This window comes from Ahaetulla prasina, chromosome 12 (genome assembly GCF_028640845.1).
Source record: "Ahaetulla prasina isolate Xishuangbanna chromosome 12, ASM2864084v1, whole genome shotgun sequence".
Taxonomy (NCBI): Eukaryota; Metazoa; Chordata; class Lepidosauria; order Squamata; family Colubridae; genus Ahaetulla; species Ahaetulla prasina.
The window spans coordinates 18,543,699-18,560,340 of record NC_080550.1 but is presented as its reverse complement, the minus strand read 5'-3'; the positions used below and the strand labels follow the sequence as shown (position 1 = coordinate 18,560,340).

Here is a 16,642-nt window from a genome sequence, read left to right as displayed (position 1 = left end):
CCTTCCCCTGGAGTAGGGAGGGATTTTGCAGTATCCTTCCCCTGCCACGCCCACCAAGCCATGGCAATCCACCAAGCCACACCCACAGAACCAGTAGTAAAAAAAAATTAAACCCACCACTGATGTATGTACGTAGTTCAACTCTTCATACCGAGGGACAAAATTTTCTAACAAGTCTTTCACTAAGATGCCTTCAGAATTTTCATAGATTGAGGCAGAAAATCTCTTACATTTTTTGTTTTTTTCAGAGAATATGATTTGCCAAAAAGAGCTGAATGGAAGTATATTAAGCATTTGTTACTTTTTTTGTTAGGAGCAGATGTGTTGGCTGCCTCAGAAACCCCTACAGGTTTGAATGTGTTAGAGAAAGTATTTTTAGAGACCAAGCTTACATTTTATTGACAATTTAAACAACTAGGCTGAAATACACACAAAGACTATCCAAGAAATTTGGAGTAGGAACACCCTCAGGTTTTAAGGAGCTCTAAATGCATTTATTATTATCATAAAACCAGTATTACATGTTTGTATTATTAACTTAAAACAAGGTTTACTTACTTACTTATTGGAGTCTATTGGATTTCTCAGAGGATATTTTATAAAGGCTGATCGTTGTCAGTCTTTGGTTTGAGATGCAGTCATTACACCAGAGGTATCTACTAGATTGATAGCAACCCCACCCCAGCATTCCCCCATCCATCTTTTAATCTCATCTTGCTGTGTTTTCCTTGTTTCTTTCATTTTTTTTGCTACTGTTATGTGCATTTCTTTTCATTTCCCCATTTTTACTGTTGTAAACCGCCTAGAATTTCTATCTACCTATCTACCTACCTACCTGTCTATCTATCCATCCATCCATCCATCCATCATCTATCCATCCATCCATCCATCCATCCATCCATCCATCCATCATCTATCTATCCATCCATTATCTATCTATCTATCTATCTATCTATCTATCATCTATCCATCCATCCATCCATCCATCCATCCATCCATCCATCCATCCATCTATCCATCTCTCTCTCTATCCATCTATCCATATCTATCTATCATCTATCTATCAATCAATCTATTCATCATCTATCTATCTATCCATCCATCTATCCATATCCATCCATCCATCCATCCATCATCTATCTATCCATCCATCCATCCATCATCTATCTAGCTATCCACCATCCATTATCTATCTATCTATCTATCTACCTATCTATCTATCCATCCATCCATCCATCCATCCATCCATCCATCCATCCATCCATCCATCTCTGTCTCTATCCATCTATCCATCCATCTCTCTCTCTCTATCTATCCATATCTATCTATCTATCCATCCATCCATCCATCATCTATCCATCCATTCATCCATCCATCCATCTATCCTTATCTATCTATCTATCCATCCATCATCTGTATCCATCTATCCATTTATCCATCCATCCATCATTATCCATCCATCATCTATCTATCTATCCACCATCCATTATATTCATATCTATCCATCTATCTATCTATCCATCCATCCATCATCTCTCCATCTCTCCATCCATCTCTCCATCTCTATCTATCTATCTATCTATCTATCTATCTATCTATCTATCTATCTATCTATCCATCCATCCATCTATTCATCCATCCATCTATCCATATCTATCTATCTATCTGTCTGTCAGTCTAATATAAATCAAAGCAGAGGAATTATATTTCTAGTTCCTGGAATTAGACTGCTTCTTTTTTTCCCTTCCTGCCTCTTGGTTTTCTGTTTTTGAATTCCTTCTGACAAACCTGATTTCCTCAGTCAGTTAACTCCCCTCCTGTTAGCTCATAAAATCAGGAGTTTGAAGAATGTCCATTGTTGGTAATATTAAAAACAGTTCCCTGTGAGAAAGCCCGTAGCTGTTGGCATTGGGTTTACAGCCAAAGACCACATTAAAAAAAACAACAATTTTCTGGAATTGCTAGTATTGTCTTTTAACTCGGAGATAGGCATTTTGTATCTTTGGCTCTGTCACTCTTTGTTCCCCATGTAACTTTTCTATTGCTTTCTTTCTTTTATTAAAAGATTATTTTAATGAAAAGGCAGGCATGCATCAACACTTCCTCCTACTTGATGGGGAGGGAGACTTTTACGGCGAGATATTGGATACAATTATGAGGTCAGGTTGTGCTTCTCACAAAATGGTTATCATGTGGGGGCTTGCCTCTTCATAAAATTGATCCATGATGGATATGGGCAATTACAGCGTATCCATTTACCAGAAGACAAGTTAATGAGATTGCTCCTCAGGGTTCCCACTAGAATATTTGTGGCCACTCTAGCATACCTTTATAATGTTTCTAAACAAGTAATCAGAAACCCAGTATTTATATATATATATATATATATATTAAGAATGCCTCTGAGGCCTCTTAGAAGCACTGTTGGAAGTACCAGTCCGGCTTGGCTGTGCACCATGGGACCTGTGTTGGTATAACATTTTGACATTAGAAGAATAAACATAAAGAACCAGCAAGCTTGAGAATGGGATTCATTAGGACAATGTTATCTACCACTATCTAAATAATGAGAGTGGGGAAAAAATAGGCATGAAGAAAGAACTAAACCAATGGTAAAACACTCAAATATCAATACTCTTTATATTTTTGCGATAATTATTTAGTATCTTCTGTATTTCCTTTAAATTGTCTTTTCCCCCCCCACAAAATTCCTTGCAGGGCACTTGATAGCCAAAGCTGTGTGTTTACAGGATCATCAAACCCGTGTAAATTCTTCGTTTTGCGGCCCAAGGACAAAACCTTTAACAGAAACAATGATTTGCAATGCAAATCCTTGCCCAGCCTAGTAAGTATAGACTTTTTACTTTAGCTGACAATCCTCAAATGTGACTAGAGTTTAAGGTTGGCTGTGGAGCAACTCTGAAGATTTAGCTGTGCTGCTTGCACAGATGAACAGTAGAGCAAAAAGCTTGAATTCTGATTCAGATTGGAGCAGCTGAATCTCAGTAGGCATAATCTGAGCAACCTGACCTTCCTAGACTGTCTCTGCACTGAAGAAACTAGAGGTATAGTACAATACAATGACCAACATAATACAACACAATTACAAGTAAGTAAGATGCTCTAGAAAGAGTGAAGAGAAAGAGCAACAAAGATGATAAATGATCTGAAGGCTAAAACATAAGATGAATGGTTGCAGGAACTGGGTTTGTCCAGTGTAATGACGAGAACGACTATGGGTGACATGATAGTCGTCTTCCAATATCTGACCCTGTTTCCCCGAAAATAAGACATCCCCTGATAATAAGCCCAATCGGGCTTTTGAGCGCATGCACTAAAATCAGCCTTCCTCTGAAAATAAGCCCTCACCAAAAATATTTAAACGCAGAGCTGGAAATCAGGTAAGATGGCAAGAGGAGCCCCATCTTGCTCCATCTTTATCTAGAACTAAAGAGAAATTTCTTGACAGTGAGGACAATGAACTGTTGTAGTAGTTTGCCTTCAGAAACTACTGCACTAAAGAGTGCGCCATCCCTAGAGGTTTGCAAGAAGAGATTGGGCAACCATTTGTTTGGAATGATACAGAGTAGGGGGATTAGACTAGAAGACCTCCAAGGTCCTTTCCAACTCTTGTTTCTCTGCATTCTGTGTTCTGTAAAGGGTTATAATCTTCTTTAGTATACTTTAAAGCAGGAATGAAATCCTACCGGTTCAGAATGGTTTGGGATTATGGGCATCAGTTCACTGAACCAGTAATAATTACCCTTCCTTGGCCCCACCCACGGCCGGCTGGTTGCTGCTCACCTCTTCCGGCGGCTTGATATTCCACAGAATTAAATGTTAAATGCAGCAGAGAGAATGTTGTGTCCCCCTCCCCCTCCAACGACCGGGTCTGGGAAGTCTGTATCAAGCGTGGCCACGAAACCTCTGCAGCTTTGCCAAATTCCTTTCAGATGTCTCAGGGCAGGCAGGAATCCAAGGTGTGACTTCAGCAAACCAGATGAGACTTTGCTTGACTCAAATTGCTTGACTCAAGCTGGTCTTTTATATAGGCCATGGGGTGTGGCTCCATGACTCAGCACTATCCAGGCCTCTCAATTCTCCGGAAGCGGGGATCCGTCCACTGTGGGATCTCTTCCTCTGGATCTGCTGCCGGCAATTCTAACACGTGGCTGGCTTCGTGCTCACACGCTGTAGGAGTGAGGTTTGTTTGTGCATTCCTGACATTCTGTCCGGGCATGGTGCCAGGGCTGGGGGCTGGAGGCATGCCAGGCCGTTCCTCTTCATTATCAGTCTCTGAATCTGATAGCAGGCCTGTCTGAGGAGAGGAGGGAGGACAAGGCAGGCCGGGCAGGAGATGGGAGGGGCCCGGCTGAGGAGAGGAGGGAGGACAAGGCACAACAGAAAATGCTAACTTTTCTCCCTCCATTCACAATGGAGCTGCTGCAGTCTGTCCCTTTTAAGGTAGTCCCCAGGAGGGTGGGGGACGGGGATGGGGGAGCAGCTGGAATGGAGCCATTTTTGTGAAAGGCAGGAAAATGGGGAAGGGGATTTTCCTGCCTGTCATCCATTCCTCAATCTCAGCACAGACTGAGGGAAGGATGGTAGGCAGGAATATTCCCCTCCCCATTTTCCTGCCGTGCGCAATAAGGAGTGGCTGGGGGGAGGGGCCGGTGAGGAATCCCTCGATGTAAGAGATGTTGAGTTGGCCATGTCCACCCAGTCACATGACCTCATCCCAACAAGCCACACGCACAGAATCGGTAGGGGAATTATTTTAATGTCACCCCTGCTTTAAATACATGTACTTTAGTATACTTTAGCTAGAGAGGAAACTTAACTTTTTTAATATTATGAGCTTGGTGAAAGCATCACAGGTGTGATGATGTCTAAGCAAACAGGGCTATTGTTATCTGCTCTGAGATCTAATTGCTGAACATACCTTTGTTTTTCTTCTTTCCTTTTTTTCCCCTTCCTTCCTTCTTTCCTTCTCCCTTCCTCCTTGAGAAGTCATAACATAACATAACATAACATAACATCAGAGTTGGAAGGGACCTTGGAGGCCTTCTAGTCCAACCCCCTGCCCAGGCAGGAAACCCTACACCATCTCAGTCAGATGGTTATCCAACATTTTCTTAAAAATTTCCAGTGTTGGAGCATTCACAACTTCTGAAGGCAAGTTGTTCCACTTATTAATTGTTCTAACTGTCAGGAAATTTCTCCTTAGTTCTAAGTTGCTTCTTTCCTTGATCAGTTTCCACCCATTGCTTCTTGTTCTACCCTCAGGTGCTCTGGAGAACAGCCCGACTCCCACTTCTCTGTGGCAGCCCCTGAGATATTGGAACACTGCTATCATGTCTCCCCTGGTCCTTCTTTTTGTTAAACTAGAAGTCATTAATTTTGTCACCAAGTTACCAATTTGGGGCAGTACAATCGAAAAGAGAGTCATGGGAACAACATTGGTGGAAACCTCTCCTTTAAAATGCTTTAAGAGAATTGCTGCCAGTGGAAGCATCAAGAGGCAAACTGAGTAGCGAAAGTGCTTCTCTTGAAATTCAGTATTCCTAAATCCGTAGTAATTTAGAAAGGGATCTTTGGTCTAGATAAGAGCAAGGAATTGATAAAATGTTCAGCTTGTGGAATAAACAAGGTCCTAATCAGCAGAAATCAAGCTGCAGTTGAACCTTGATATGGTTAACACCTGTATGCAAACCTTTCTGAGGATTGCATCTCTAGATAACGAGTGTCTTGTGCTGAACAATTTCAGTAAATTTGGACAATTGCAGGCCAGACGGAGAAAGCTCTGAATTCTTAAAGAGGTTCTTCTATAGTTAAAGGTGATTTGTGGAGAAACCACCAGAACGATCCATGCGTCAAGATACCCAATAAAGAGAATCAGGGGAGCTGCTCTGTTTTACCATTTGTAAATTCAGCGTCACTGTACAGTGAAGATTTTCCCAGCCCTATTTAGGGGTGTGGTGGCTCAGTGGCTAAGACACTGAGCTTGTCGATCGAAAGGTCGTCAGTTCAGCGGTTTGACTGCCTAGTGCCACCTTACGGGGTGAGCTCCAGTGGTGGGATTCAGCCAGTTCGCACCACTTCGGGAGAACCGGTTGCTAACTTTCTGAACAGTTTGGTAAAATTGTTGTTGGAAGAAATCATTAGGGCAGAGAACCGGTTGTTAAATTACTTTAATCCCACCACTGGTGAGCTCCCATTACTTGTCCCAACTACTGCCAACCTAGCAGTTTGAAAGCACGTAAAAAATGCAAGTAGAAAAAATAGGAACCACCTTTGGTGGGAAGGTAACAGTGTTCCGTGCGCCTTTGGCATTGAGTCATGCCGGCCACATGACCACGGAGATGTCTTCGGATAGTGCTGGCTCTTCGGCTTTGAAACGGAGATGAGCACCGCTCCCTAGAGTCGGGAACGACTAGCACATATGTGCGAGGGGAACCTTTACCTTTACTATGTGGTAATTATTTTGCACCTTCCACAAATTGTTACTTGAGAGTCTCCACCAATGGCGTTTCTACACTGCACACAAATTCCTAGTCACAATGCTCCTTCCTGTCATCATGACCCACACTTTCTGAGCCATATTGGACCTTTCAGTGACTTTCTCAAGGGGAGGGGTGTGGTGTCCTCCAAAATCAGCCAGAAAAAAGTAAGAGTAGGTGTAAAGAGTGGTGGAGATTATTGTTAATACTTAACATTAAGGTCAAAACAAAGTAACCTGATGACTTCCAATTCTGTGGCACCAAGCTACATTGGCATTCTTACATTCTGCTCCTGTGTAATAAGGAGTCTGGAGCTGACACATATGCACATGTACACAAAGATACACACAGATACACACACACACACCGCAGGAGATACAGAGGAAACTGTAAGAGAATCACAAAAAGGCAGAGATAAGGTTTAATTAGGGTAACGTATCATGTGATAGTTTTAGCAATTTTATTGCCTTGCTTTGAGCCATGCCATTGCCTGACAACTAATTTGAGATAATCTCACTAGCCAAGGATTCTGTCTGGGTGTGACTAATCCTCTGCCAAAGGCTTATTTCTGTACCCAGGGCTCTGCTTTCTCTCAGAGAGAAAAGCTTTCCACTAAGTTTCCTTCAGCCTTCCCTGTAAGATGTTTGTGTTTTGCCTTTTAATTGTGGCTGGAAGCTTCTAAAACGGAGCATTTATTTTAATTGGTGAAAGAACCACACAAGTAGCTATCGTGGCATGCCTCAGCTATGGTGCCAGAGACAAGCTGTACTTTGAAGCTGGTGGATGAATCTTCAATGTATCATTAGAAGATACTGTTTTCCAACCGTGATGTTTTGGTGACAAGGCTGGCTTGTCCAGCTCTGTTGGCCACAGAAAGGGAAGCAGGTCAAGGAGAGGCTTTAGTTAGAACGACATGATTTTACATCCTTTGAAATCCATGAACTACATCTACTGCATCTCTGCCATGTGCATTTCATAATTTGATTTTTCTTCCATGTGGTTAATACATCATGGAGGCAGGCTTCCTTCCCAGTTTCAAGATATTGTCAGGGTTCCAAGTAACAGCCCAAACGAAAGAAGGCTCTGAGGCTGGAAGTTCCTCAAAGTTCCATTTTATTAGAGATGCCATATTGGTACATCTGGGAAAACCCGAATCTGAAAGCTTCCAGGTTTTCCCTGCCGAAAGGAAAGTCCAAGTCCCTGCCCAGCACCCACGTATCCATCATGTGGTCCAATCAAGACACCGTCCCAACTAGAGATGCCTCCCAGTTCCAGCCGTCCAGTTGCTGGGCAAGATGTCCTTGACTCTCTAAGAAAGGAATGTTATTATGACTACATATCACTCATCTCCCTCCCAATTTCCCACAGTAGTAAGTGCAGCGAGCCTGAAGTCCCAAGGCAAAAGATGGCTTCCAGGCCTGACAGGTACAATATACCTGTAGATAGGGGAATGGCTGTAGGTCATGGCTTGTAATAGGACTGAAGAAGTTCTTCAGGAGTGAGCATTTCAAATGAAGTTTGGGAAGAGTTTTGCCAAGGCAAGAGGGTTTTAGTAGTGTCCCTTAATTCTGAGGAAGTCACGTTTGCCTGCATTAATTAATTATGCCTGAGTTAATAATGTAAGGATTCAATTTTAATTGGCTTAACTTTCTTGTTTTGCCCCGAGATTACAAAACGCTAACATTTTCAACATATCAGACACAAAACATTCATATCACAATCCTTAGACTAATGTGCAAAAATCAATGTCATTGTCCAAATTATTTACCTTAACAGCCATAGATGGAATCTCTAGTAAAAATCAAAATTCATGCAAACCGGATAAAATGGGGAGGGGAGACAGTGAAGCAAAATAGTACAAATATGAATTTGAGTGAGATCTGTACAGCCCATTTTATGTAATTGCTTTCTTTATTTATTACTTGTTCTCCTAATTCACTTTGTTCTCCACCCCAATCTCAACCCACTGAGTGTTTTACAACAATTATGAAAAAAAAAATATACAAACCATTTATAACTGGAAGTAGTTTGAATTCAAAACAGTTTGCATATCTTTAAAACAGGTAATTTTTACATCATGTATATTTACCAAAAGCAAAATTCTAAAGCGGAGGAGTTGAAGATCACAATGATCGCATTTATGGTGAAAAAAAAATGCACTTCAAGTAAAATCTCCATTCAATGACCTCTTTTTAATGGACTTTGAATGCAACAGGCTAGATTTGCATGCAAAATTTACCCCCACAAAATAACAAAGTCCTTTGTTTCTGAAGTCTATCCAAACAATTAATGTTATTTACATCATTTCTGTAATGACCTAATTGAAGTCTTCATCATTTCCACCAATTACCTTATCTGTGTAATGACATAATTGGTGTTTTATATCTAATTTTCATCAGATTATTTAATTTGATGCAAGTGGCATCAAAATATATAAAAACATCAAGCATGCCATTATGCAAATGTCATGCACGGCTTCAATTACATGCATTCAGATTGAAAAGACATTTGGGCTTAATGGACATTCCACCCCCCCAATGGCTTATTAAAGTAAAGTTATAGTGTATTTTTTCCCTGTCTTTTCCTGTCCCAACAGATTTCTCCTCCTTTTTGAACAGAGCATATAAAATAGAATATAAACTAGACAAAAACGTATGTAGGTACTTTTATTTGGCTCCTGGATTGAATAATTTTGCTAATTAAAAACATAGCCCAGGAATAATTTTAAATGAGTCTAAAGCAATCAGTGCTTAGCACCTTCGTTATTCCCTCCTCAGCTGGGGAAAAAAAAAAGGACAAAGAATTATTTCCAGAGTTTTGGCTTCACATCTTCCTTAGGTCTTCAGAAAATTGCAAGAAAATAGACCAAGAGCCACAAATTTATTTTAATATAATATAACAACAGAGTTGTTATATTGGACCTTGGAGGCCTTCTAGTCCAACCCCCTGCCCAAGCAGGAAACCCTACACCATCTCAGTCAGATGGTTATCCAACATTTTCTTAAAAATTTCCAGTGTTGGAGCATTCACAACTTCTGCAGGCAAGTCGTTCCACTGATTAATTGTTCTAACTGTCAGGAAATTTTTCCTTAGTTCTAAATTGTTTCTTTCTTTGACTAGTTTCCACCCATTGCTTCTTGTTCTATCCTCAGGTGCTTTGGAGAATAGTTTGACTCCCTCTTTTTTGTGGCAGCCCCTGAGATATTGGAACACTGCTATCATGTCTCCCCTAGTCCTTCTTTTTATTAAACTACACATACCCAGTTCCTGCAACCGTTCTTCATATGTTTTAGCCTCCAGTCCCCTATCATCTTTGTTGCTCTTCTCTGCACTCTTATTTTATATTTTATTTTATTTGTCAAGCATATATAAGATTACAGATAAAAGTATAAACATGATTATGAATACATGAAATGTATAAACATGATTATGAATACAGGATCAGGATATGAATAAATGTAGGACAGGGACGGTAGGCATGATGATGCACTTATGCACATGCCTTACAGACCTCTTAGGAATGGAGTGAGATCAACAGTCTAAGGTTAAAATTTTTGGGGGTTTGGGAAAGAAACTACAGAGTCAAGTAGTGCATTCCAGGCATTGACCACTCTGTTACTGAAGTCATATTTTCTGCAATCAAGTTTGGAGCGGTTTACCTTAAGGTTGCATCTATTGTGTGCTCGTGTGTTATTGCGGTTGAAGCTGAAGTAGTCATTGACAGGTAGGACATTGTAGCAGATAATTTTATGAACTACGCTTAGGTCAGACAGAAGGCAGCATAGTTCTAAATTGTCTTAAGTTGTCTAAAATTGCCCATATGGAGATGATATCTACAGCTTCAACCTCTGCTTCAGAATTAGAATACATGTATCTCAACCAGACATTGTGGCACTAGACAAGGAGCAAAACAACAACAACAACAACAACAACCGAGCAGTAGTGATAGAAGTAGAGGTGTCAAGTGACAGCAATTTCAGGAAGAAGGTGTATGAGAAGCTGGAGAAGTCCCAGGCCCTGATGGAAGAACTGGGGAGGATGTTGAAAATAAAGTGATCCTAGTGGTGGTAGGAGCAACTGAGGCTGTGACCCTTAAGCTGGGAAAGTGACTCCCAACAGATTCCAAGAACATCAGAGCTCTCTATCCTGAAGAGTGTTCCAGTGTTAGGAATAGCTAAGATTATGCACAGAATCCTCAAATTCCCAGAGCTCTGGTGGAAGATCTGCAATTGAGGAAGACTTCTGTTACTAATAAGGATCACAAGGGGGATATGTCATATATGTCTATCTATTTTTCAGTTGGTCAGCAGGTGAATGGAGCATTTGCAGCCAGTCCTGTGGTGGGGGACAGCAAAGCCGCCATATCCAATGTGTCCAGAAAAAGGCTTTTCATAAGGAAGAGGTTGTGGCTCATGCTCTCTGCCCAGTAACCACTCCGGCACAAATACAGGCATGTAATAACCAGGACTGCCCACCGGAATGGAATCCTGGGCCTTGGTCACAGGTAATTTTTTTCTTAAAGTTGCCACAATCTTCTATTGAGTCTAAAAAAAAAATGGTTGGGAGCCAATCACCATATAATCTAAGAAGAATGGACTGTCCATTTTTGATTATGAAATCATCCTATATATGTCCTCCATTTTACATGCTTTCGAACTGCTAGATTGGCAGAAGCTGGGAGAAGTAATGGGAGCTCACCTGTTATGCGGCACTAGGGATTCGAACTGCTGAATTGCCAACCTTTTGATCAACAAGTTCAGCGTCTTAGCCACTGAATCATTGCATTAACCTATGTCAGGTGGGTCAAAATTAGATCAGAATGCCTCAATGCCAAACCAATAGTGATTTAAAGGGTAAAACCAGCACTCTGAATTGTAGTAAGGGGCCTACAGAAAACCACTGGAAGGCCTGAAGCACAGGATCATATTGTCTTGTAGTTTCACCTAGTTTTCCATTGGGTTGTGACACTTTATGGTTCCAGATGATCTTCATGGGTAGCTCCGTACAAAGCTCACTGCAGCCGTTGAGAAAAATGATGATATGAGCTTGGGCTACCTTCACAATTTCTGCATGCTCTAGGTAGTGGAATGGGACAACTTCATGCAGCCAACTCACCATGGCCAACTCTCTGGGACAACTCTCTGCAGGACAATCCAACAATTCAATTTAGGTATTTACAATAATTTTAAAAAAAATATTTTAATTTTTGTCATATACATTTCATTTTATCCACGGCAAGTTGGCTACGGCAAGCTTCACCCCACAGTGAGTTGGCTGAAGCGAGTTGGCCCTGCTGAGTTGTCGTAGACCCCTCAGGTAAGGCGACAAAGGACATATAGCTGGGCAAAATTAAACTTTCCGTAGCAGAGTACTAAGAGCGAATAATTTAAAGAAACCAACCAAATAAGGTATAGATAGCTATTATTAATTACTTCACTAAGCGCATGTCAATTCATTTTTCCAAAGTAGACGCTCAATGTTCAGTGATGATTAGCAGCACAGAGCAAAATGAAGGATGTGTTTTTTTCCCCCTCCCCTTTAGATAATGTATCATTTCAAGCAATCTAATATCATAATATAGTAAAAACCTGCTCTTAAAAGCAGAGTTGGTACCATAGGGCCTCAGGCAAATTCCAATAGGTACACACACAGCCCTTCTCTGAAAGTTATGAAATGTCTAACAGCCTTTTCACTGGAGTGAAACAAAATCTTGCTGTTTTGTACACTTGCCAAGACAGACGTATCACAGATTTCATTTAAGCGAATATGCTGTTGCAAAAAATATTTCAGCCTCTTCTAGAAAAAGAGAGAGAGAGAGAGAGAGAAAGAGAGGGGGGAGGGGGAGCTCCAACTATGAAAGCACCCCCTGTCAAATTCTTTCTCTTAATGAACATTCTTTTTTTTTTTTAAGGGGCAAAGCTGAAAAGTTTTTTTTTTTTATTAAAAAGTTTTACAAAGTTTTTGCAAATTCTCCCTCCACCCCTCCCTCCAATTCTCCCCCCTCCCCCCTCAGGAGAGTATTATCTTACTTTTCTGAAACACATCACTTCATCTATCATTAGCCCGAGTTATAGGCTAGAAGTAACTAGCAAAAATAAAATAAAATAAATAGTTGTTTTGTGTTTGGGATACAGTAGAGATTGCAGGACGAAGATGCAGTGGTTTGTTTGTTTGTTTGTTTGTTTTGCAAAATGCAATCGAAAAGTCAGCTTTTTGGAGAGCTTGCGGATGAATCGGAGGGCTGTCGGTGGTTCTAAACTGGTAGCTAATTCCTGCCAAATACTCACAAAAGCTGCCTAATTGCTGGAGTATATTGAGTGGGGTGAAAATGGTCGACACTCTCCTTGTTTTAGAAAAGCCCATGAAATTATGACTATAATTTCATCTGGCCGGATAGAAAACTTGGTAGATAGATATAATGGGAGCATAGCTTTAAGATCCATGATGAAGTTAAAGGATCCTGGTTTAAGGCATTGTAAACTGCTACAATAAAAGGGATGTGGCGGCTCAGTGGCTAAGACGCTGAGCTTGTCGATCGAAAGGTCGGCAGTTAAGTGGTTTGAATCCCTAGTGCTGTGTAATGGGGTGAGCTCCCGTGACTTGTCCCAGCTTCTGCCAACCTAGCAGTTCAAAAGCACGTTAAAAAAATGGAAGTAGAAAAATAGGGACCACCTTTGGTGGGAAGGTAACAGCGTTCCGTGCGCCTTTGGTGTTTAGTCACACCACGAAGACGTCTTCGGACAGCTCTGGCTCTTCGGCTTTGAAACAGAGATGAGCACCGCCCCCTAGAGTCAGAAACGACTAGCAGATATGTGTGAGGGGAACCTTTACCTTAAACTACTACAGTTGTTGAAGAAACAGAAAAGTAGGATGGAAATAAAATAAATAATTAGCTGCACTGGAAATCTTTCTGGGAATTTAATATGTTGGAGGGAAGATTGGAGATTATATATGTAGCGTATAACTCAGGGCGGGATGAAATTTATTTGATTTATTGCCCTATGACAGGAGTACAGGCTCAGTTTTAAGGTCACTAACCTCAGATTTTTCTCCCAATCCCATAGTGTTCCAAAACTTGTGGACGAGGCACAATGAAACGTGAGGTTTCCTGCAAAAGTGTTGGAACATCCGTCTTAAAAATCGTGCCAGAGAGTTTGTGCAACAGTGAAACCAAGCCAGAAATGCAAGAGACCTGCGTGTTGGGACGATGCCCTAAGAACGAGCGCCTTCAATGGGTGATCTCCGCTTGGAGTGAGGTAGAGCAACGATGCTTCTTTGAGCCGTGTCATGAAACCTGTCTATAAAACACAACATGAAAAAAATGTACAACAATACATAATCGGTTGTTAAAAATGTCCCACCTACCCTTTTATAGATTTAGGAATCTTGGAACTTTGCTGGATCTAACTTAAGACTTGGTCCATGGTTAATATTAGGAGTCATTGAGAAAAGCCTCAGGGATTATTTTCTTATTTCTCATTATTCTTGCATTAAGAAGCTATTTACAACCTAATAGATAAAGGCAAACAGAAGAAGCACCCTATTTAACAAAGATTTGGGACATTAAATTTAGGGGAATAAAGAGCTGAAGCAAATGAATGCAAAACATGGAAAATGCAACTTGCTATCATCATCAGTAAAGACATTAAGTAGGATGTGTTACGGCAGGGGTCTCCAACCTTGGTAACTTTAAGTCTGGTGGACTTCAACTCCCAGAATCCCCCAGCCAGCTTTGCTGGCTGGGGAATTCTGGGAGTTGAAGTCCACCAGGCTTAAAGTTGCCAAGGTTGGAGACCCTTATGTTAGAGAGCCATTTGGAATAGTGATTAAAAGCACTGGGTTAGTGAGTTTGTCCTGCCACCATGGGTACCTAGTCACGTGGATAGCTTTGGACCAGTGACTGTCTCAGACCTAGAAAGAAGATCATGACAAGCCACTTCTGAAAATGTCACCAAAATTGCCAGAAGACAAGACTGACCCAAAGGCACACATGAGCATCTTGTCCAAGCTTTTAAGACTAATCTGTAATGTATCTGACTTTTGGAGGGAACTTTTGGAGGGAAAATACTCGTTAATGATTGGCTGGTGCCTCAGCCAGAATAGTATATAAGGAGAGCTTCTCCTGGAGTTCTTTTGCTGGGTTCACACCATACAATAAAGAGCTGTTGTTACACACGACCTGTCTCCTGCCTCCTCAATTGCCCAACTTAACATTGGCGATGAGGAAGCTTCCAGAAGTTTCCAAAGATAGCATTTTTTTTTAGGGAAAGAGAGAAAAAAAACCCCAAGTATTGGTCAAAGAAGTCATAATTACTGCATGTATCTGCAAAACTTTTTAGAGGTGTGATACTGGTTGATTTAAGAAATTGGAGCTTGCCATGTGAATGGGGTTTGTGTAGACAAAATGGGTGTGATTGGATCGATAGTATAACCTGATGTGAGGTATTTGAAAATATCCAGTGGTCTTAATCACCAGAAATGGACATACCTTTGGAATCAGACACATGCACTATTGGGCAACTGAAGAGCCATTGTGGGCTTTATTTAACATGTCAAGAGCCATATTCCAAAAGTTGATGAGTCCAGAACCCAATGGGAGCCTCATTGGTAAGGATTGTAAGGATAAAATAGATTCCCCCAGCTTCTGAAAGAATTCATATTCTTATTTCCACAAAAAGTCCAATTTTGGAAGGATCTGTAGCAGGGGTGAAATCCAACAGGTTCTGATGGGTTCTGGAGAACCGGTAGCAGAAATTTTAAGTAGTTCTGAGAACTGGTAAATATCACTTCTGGTTGGCCTGAGAGTGGGTTGGGAATGGAGATTTTGAAATATCCTTCCCCCAGGAGTAGTGTGGGAATGGAGATTTTTGCAGTATCCTTCCCCTGCCACGCCCACCAAGCCTCGCCCACCAAGCCACACCACGCCCACCAAGCCAAGGCCACAGAACCGGTAGTAAAACAAATTGGATTTCACCACTGATCTGTAGTCTTGCAATGTGTCTAGTGGTGGGCTGAATGTTTGCAAACCAGCTTTAAATGAACCTGTGTATGTCTCTTATTATTCCCAGTGTTCCTCTACCTGTGGGCCGGGTATTAGGAGGCGAGAAATGCAGTGCATTGAGAAAAGCATTGGTGGCAAATTGATCACTTTCCCATTGCGCCGCTGTCGAAATCTTAAGAAGGCAAGCATTGATTTGGAAGAAGTATGCCACCAAGGACCATGTCCTATGCATCCTCTGTACAATAGGATATCAGGGTGGTATTCTTCACCTTGGCAGCAGGTAAGGATGTTCAGGAGCAGATCAAGAGGCTATGAATAAAGAAGTCCTTGAACTTAACTGGGAAATAAAGAGCTAAATGTATCATCATTGTACAAGGGCCAACATATAGACGCCTATAATCATGCCAGCTTCTTCGTTGCAAATTTGGGGTTGTGGGCAAATGTTTTGAAAAAGGACCTTTGGGTACTTCCCTAGCTAGGAAGGGAGTAATAATTAAAAGCAATAGGCATATAAGATGATACATGAGAATCAACTAAATGTCCATTTGGATCAAGCTTGCCTTTTCTACAACCACCATGGGATGCCTCCAGGAGGCCCATAGATAGATCTGGAGACTTTGTTTTCACAATTTTTAACTTCTATCTAATAGTAATAAAATCAGGCTGTCCTGGTTTACGTCTATCACAACTAACGACCATGGTGGGCATGCCCCATTGCCATCGTAATTTATGGATTACCTGTAAATTATACTAGTGAGCTAAGTAAGTTGTTGCAATTGAAGATTGTCCCTTAGTTGTTGTGACCCAGGCCCAAGTAGGTAGTAATTAAACTTAGTCCGTGGAAAAACAAACTTTATTCGAACAGCTGGGAATTACTTCGTTCCCAGCGTCGTTCAATTCAAAGTAAAACAAATGCCTCCCAAACACAAATTCTTCAGTTATCTCACAAACCTCAGTCCAATTAGGCAAACTGCCAGAGGCCCTTCCTGGCAAACGTCCAGAAGCCACAAAAACAAAGACGTATACGAAGCAGAAGATGGAGCAGAAGATGCAGCTACAACGTTGTTTTCCAGCAAAGCTGAAACGCCATTGCTGGTCTGTTTTAAGCCTTATGGGAGGGGCCAATCATCTCTTGGCCCTA

The 16,642-nt window shown here is 41.3% G+C and overlaps 1 protein-coding gene across 1 annotated transcript in view; it reads left to right on the top strand.

Annotated features, from left to right (window-relative positions):
* ADAMTS18 (ADAM metallopeptidase with thrombospondin type 1 motif 18) overlaps positions 1–16,642 on the top strand; it is a 132,418-nt gene that overhangs the window by 102,164 nt on the left and 13,612 nt on the right. Inside the window, exons 18-21 of the mRNA XM_058154984.1 lie at positions 2,719–2,845; positions 10,800–11,004; positions 13,565–13,756; positions 15,569–15,781. Of these exons, the coding sequence (XP_058010967.1) occupies positions 2,719–2,845; positions 10,800–11,004; positions 13,565–13,756; positions 15,569–15,781 (737 nt within the window). The remainder of the gene's footprint in view (positions 1–2,718; positions 2,846–10,799; positions 11,005–13,564; positions 13,757–15,568; positions 15,782–16,642) is intronic.